General features: G+C 50.7%; 1 protein-coding gene across 2 annotated transcripts; it reads right to left on the reverse strand.

The window, feature by feature from the left end:
* Positions 1–845: 845 nt before the first annotated feature.
* LOC108633164 (protein S100-A7-like) lies at positions 846–4,499 on the reverse strand. 2 transcript variants are annotated; one of them, XM_005677510.2, is made up of 3 exons: positions 4,439–4,499; positions 2,830–2,989; positions 846–1,066 (listed from the first exon to the last, which is right to left on the reverse strand). In XM_005677510.2, exons 2-3 carry the CDS (start codon positions 2,968–2,970, stop codon positions 902–904), a joined length of 306 nt encoding a protein of 101 aa, XP_005677567.1. In that variant the 5' UTR covers positions 2,971–2,989; positions 4,439–4,499; the 3' UTR covers positions 846–901. The 2 variants fall into 2 exon arrangements, with proteins under 2 accessions (XP_005677567.1, XP_005677566.1); XM_005677509.2 differs by having other exon boundaries at positions 2,830–2,986; positions 4,439–4,494.
* Positions 4,500–5,572: the final 1,073 nt, after the last annotated feature.

The following is a 5,572-nucleotide window of genomic DNA, read 5'->3' on the forward strand; positions in this document are numbered from 1 at the left end:
ATATTGAGGGTAAAACTATTGTTAACACAGACCTGATTCAAAAGGACATTTAAAAAGACAGCATCAGTTACCACATATAACAGTAGGCCTTTTCCTCAGCAGAAATTTTTCCCCTTTGAATAAGAATTTTGTAACTGTTGGTCAAATTGAAGCTGAGAGATCTTACATGAAATAGTCCAGCCTTTCTAACAGGGGTACACTCTGTTTTCTTCTGGGACCATTGGTTTAAAGAGTTTTCGTTTTCTGAGGACAAAAATCGCATGATAGAATTCTTAGTGCCCAGAACACAGGATGGTAACAGCCTCACACTTTTCTTCTCTCTAATCACTGGTGCATGGAACAGCCAATATAAACTGTCAATAATTCAAGGATGATTCCTCTGCTGAGGAACAATCTAATTGATGAAGGTGGGGCTCTCTTGCCCGCTCTGGCTGGAGAGATACCCTGACCCTGGGTCCCTACAGGCGGTGAGGGCTGGGAGTACAGAGCAAGAGACTGATCTCCCAGGAAAAAGCGCTGGCCACGTTCCAGTGTCTTCAGAAGCACCTGCACTATTTAGATGGTTGGGATTGTGTGAATGAGGGTGTTTGGATGTGGGCATGTGTTGAAACCACACAGAGTGATTGTCAATCTGCCTGTCTGTGTATTTCCTCAGGAGATGTTTCCTCTTAGACAATACACTTGTCAATTTTCTTTGCAAAAAGTCTCATCACTGCTGTACACTGGGAAGGAGATTTGCTATGAAGAATTTGTTCATATACTGGAGAATCTACAAAGCAGGTAACTGACCATTGTGTATTCTCTCTGAGCTACATGCAGCAACAAAAAGGAGGAAGTAACACAAGTTTCTGGTGAGAAAAGACACTTTATTGTTTCTTGGGTTGTCTGGAGGCCTCTGGACTCACTTATTTCCCCCAGAACAGAGCTCCTCTCCATGGCTGTGGTTGTGATAGTCTGAGGCTATGTCCGCCAGCAAGGACAGGAACTCAGAAAAGTCAATCTTCTGGTCCTTATTCTTGTCCTTTTTCTCAAAGATATTGGACAAGTAATCTCTGCCCCTTTTCTCCTGTAGGAAAAAACACAAAACAAGGCAAACTCAGCCCCATGAGAGTGATGAGCTGGGAGAAGAGGAAGAGGCAGAGACAGAGAAATGAGGCCCAGCACAGCCCAAAGGTGTCTGGTGTGCATTGAGGAGTGGAGATGAGGGATGACGTAGGGACGTTGACATTGCCTTGCAGTTCAACAGAGAGTCCTTCCCCAAATGTGAACTTGGATGAGAGATTCACATGGTGAGCAGACTCTGCCCTGAGTTGCCCTGATCAGTGTGCTGGTGGGTGCTCTCCAGCCCCAGACCACCCCCTCAACCCCTACCAGGCTGAACCTACCTAAGTTCTGCTCCAGGACTCGGATAAACCATGTGCTGGGCTCAGCCTGTCTGACTCTTTACGACTCCATGAACTGTGGCCCACCGGGCTCATCTGTCCATGGAGATTCTCCAGGGCAAGAATACCGAGGGGGTATCTATCCCTTCTCCAGGGGAACTTCCTGACCCAGGAATCAAACCGGGTCTCCTGTATTACAGGTGGATTCTTAACCAGTTGAACTACCAGAAAAGCCCCAAATAAGCCCTACTCATATGTAGATATAACCAAATCACTGTGTTGCATACCTGAAACTAACACAACATTATAACTATACTATAACTATATATTATAACTGTATTATTGACTATACTTCAGTTAAATAAATAAATAATAAATAAATTCCATCCTTGTCATCTTCACCTAACCCTTCTCTCCTATTTCTCTTTTTGGCCTCCAGGATCCTACATGCTCTGAGTTCCCTTTTCTTACTTACCTAACCTCTTTGTTACCTAGTAGCCTCTTTTTGGGGGGAGAAGGAAATGGCAACCCACTCCAGTGTTCTTGGCTGGAGAATCCCAGGGACGGGGGAGCCTGGTGGGCTGCCGTCTATGGGGTCGCAAAGAGTCGGACACAACTGAAGCGACTTAGCTGCAGTAGCAGCAGCAACCTCTTTTTTCTTGTAATTCATTCAGAATATTCTAATCGTTGAGTTAAAGCAGGTCAGCAAATGAGTTATGCATTGTAAACGGAGGGGTTAAATTCTGTCAGTAGTACACTTATACAGAAAGCAACCTAGTTGTTCCAGAGGTGAGAGGGATAGGTGGAGCGGCAAGGTAGGGGAAGGGAATTAACAGGTACAAACTACTAGGTATAAAAAAAAACAGAGAGATAAAAAGATGTAAAGTACAGCATAGAAGATATTATCAATGTTCTATAATAACTTTGATGGAGTATAATCTATAAAAATATCAAATCACTATGTTTGTATACTTGAACCAAACACATTGTAAATCAAATATATTTTTAGATAAATAAATAAAATTTTGTTCCTATTAAAAATATTCTGCCAATGATGGAATTTCTGTCACCTTCCCTCTGATCTCAAGAACCCTAAGGGGTGCTGCTAGAGCCTCTCAGGGTGTGAGCAGAAGAGTTTGAGTTTACAGAAGGTGGGACAGGGTGAGAGGGGACCCATCCACTGCCCTCCGGTTGTAGCCCTTTTTGATAACTTATCATCGACTACTTGTATCCACACATTTTCCTACTTTGCCACATACGTCATCTCTTTACCCCCTGATAGAGGACGGGATAGGAAGTTCTATGAGGCCCTTTTGCAGATGAGAAAGCGAGGATCAGGAAATGAGAGTGACTTGTCCAAAGTCACCCAGGAAGGGCCCTCAGTCACGCCAGGACCCCGCACCACGGGGGACCGGACCCTCACCATGGGGACCAGGACCCCACTCACACAGGCACTGAGGAAGTTGGGGAAGTTCTCCTTCAGCAGCTGCAGCAGGGCCTCCTTCTCGATGGTGTCATCGGGTCCCGAGTGTTTGTGAAACAGGTCGATCAAGGCTGAAATGGCCTGCTCCAGCTTAGAGCCGCTCATCTTGGCTTCCAGAGAGCTGCCGGAAGAGGGGTCAGTGACCTTTTGTGTCCTTCCCCAGGGGAGGGTCCCCAAGATCGGGACACCTGGATGGGGGCTGAGCAGCCAGGGCAGCACGGCTCAGATGGGACAGAAGAAACTGCTTCTCTGCGTGCTGGGAGGAGAGGCTGAGGAGCAGGAGGCGTGCCCAGGCGTGGGCCTGGGTCCCCACAGCTCAGGGCGTGAGGAGGTGAAGGAGACCAGCAGACCCTCTGTGGGAGGCCCACAGCATGTGGAAGCAGAGACGGGGGGCAGCCCCAGTGAGAAGACTGGGCCTGAGGTGGGACGCAGCAACCAGAGCCGTGGAGGAGCCCCACCCCCCAAAACAGCAGCAAATCCATCTCCTCCAGGTTCAGCGTCAGGGTCAGAGTCTCGGGGGCAGGACAGTGTCCCCTCTGATCTAGTCTGAGCCTCCTGGGCTGCTTCCGGAAGACCCCTAGAAGCCCACCTGGACCATGAAGCAAGCCTACAATAAGTGGGCAGAAATGCAGTCCTGTCCTGAGCCCTGGTGGGGGGCTTCCTGTCCCACCCCTGAGAGAGGAAGAGGGACTGGGGATCAGAATCAGCTGGGATTTTGAAGTGAAAGGACATACAACTCAGTTCTAGGCTGTTGGGTGGAATGTGGGAGATGGAGGTCCGTCCGCTTTTCTGTTACTGGGCACTATCTGCACCTCCGAGGCCTGACCTCATTAAGAATAAAGAGAACGTCTGACTTCCCTAAGCAGGTTCTTTTCCCAGCAGTCAGAGGTCTGGGCTGCCCTGGACCCCAGCAGAGAAACGGGACAGAGCAGCCCTCCCATGCCAGACTTCCCTCAGCAGCCAGGACATGACCCTGCGTCACGCGTGTCAATATCTAAGACAAACCCCACTGCCTTCTGATGGAGGAGAAAGAGCCCACTGTTCTGTCAGTAAGAGGACCCACCCAAGGCCTCTGTCAATGTGGACAAGACCAGAGCCAGCCCCGTGTGCAGACGGTCCCTGAGCATTTTCCTGCTGGGAGGAGGTGGGGAGCTCTGGTTGATCAGTCTTTTCTCCAGGTCAGGGCAGGACGTCTCACCAGAGTAATGGTGAGTAGGGGGGGTCCCAGGCCTGGGGTTAAGGCTTTGGCTGGGGCTCCCACTCTCCTCAAGGGTGGGGTCAGTGGGTTTTTTGACCTGATAAGCAGATGAATCCAGAGAAGAAAGAAAGCAAGAGGAGGGGGAGGGTCCTCAGCTCCCACTGGGCACGTGTCCACAAGAGCATCACCGAGGAGCCAGTGGAGGGGCAGGGAGCATTGGTCATCTTGCCACACAGATGGGACCTCAGCAGGGGGTGAAGGCACACAGCCCAGTTGGCGGCAGAGTCGGGACTGGACCACAGGCTCCTGCATCCCCTTCCAGAGCTGCTTCCCCGGCTCCTCCTGGAAAAGAGAGATAGGCCGGAGCAGACTTACCTGATCAGAGCAGACGTCACCAAGGAGAAGGATGAGTGAGATGCGCCCTGGATGGAGACTGGCCCCTTTATAAGGCTTAGCCGAGCGCTTCCCGGGGCTGGGAGCCCTGCTGGCTCTGTTCGCTCTCTGCTTCCTGGAGCATTGCCCCCACTCAGGTGGGTGGGCCACACCCAGGAGGGTGTGCTCAGCCCTCTCCCAGCAGAACCGCAGGACACACTGCACCTCCCAAGATCTTCCCCTAGAGGCTTCTCTGTCCCCTGCTTGATCTGGGGCCCGTGGAGTGTGTGGCAACAGGACAGGGGTTAGAGTAGAGAAAACTGGGTTTCTGGACCTAAAAGTGGATGGAATTTTGGACTCTGAAGGCAGCAAGGTCTCCATTTTCCTTCACTCAGTCCTTATACAAGCTTGTTCTGAGTGTAACAACCACCGCTTACTAAGAGCAAAAGAAGTGCCAGGCATCAAGACACGGCTACCATTGCTGCCTGCTTCGTCCTTGCCAGCTATGAGCTAGATCTGTTGTCTCCAGGCACGAGTGGAAAATCAGGTTTATAAAGATTTTAAGATTGTACAGCTAGCAGACAGTAGATCCCGGATGTGATCCCAGAAAAGCCTGATTCAAAACCTTCTATTAATCCTTCAACTAAATCTCAAGACCTTCCTTCTGGGACTCACAGTCCAGGGGAGTGAAGTAGGTCACCTCACTGCCATCTTCACACCCAGTCCTCAGTGGATCCTGAGAGGGAGACAGCTGTCGTGACCCACAGTGACAGACGAGGGAACACAGAGAAGGCAATGGGCTCAGCCTTATCACCTGCTGCTGAGGGACACTCAAGGTCAGAAACCCTGAGTCCTGACTTCACCACCTCACTCTTGAGTTCCCTTCTCAGCCCCTGGGTTGCCTGGGCCACCCGGGCCCCACTGTCTAGCTCCAGTGGTGGTGATGACCGTGGGATGAGCCTGGAGGCAGGAACTTGGGCAAAGTCTCCTCTTGGACCCTGAGGCTGACTTCCCCCAAGTCTTCCATAACATTCCTCCTCCTCCATGCTAAACAGTCTCTCCAAAGTTGGTAGCCAGGCCCTGGGCTCTGCTGTGTCCCAGCCTGCTACGGAAAGGCTGGTTCCAGAGCACGAAACA

The sequence above is a fragment of the Capra hircus genome, unplaced genomic scaffold (genome assembly GCF_001704415.2).
Source record: "Capra hircus breed San Clemente unplaced genomic scaffold, ASM170441v1, whole genome shotgun sequence".
Lineage (NCBI taxonomy): Eukaryota > Metazoa > Chordata > Mammalia > Artiodactyla > Bovidae > Capra > Capra hircus.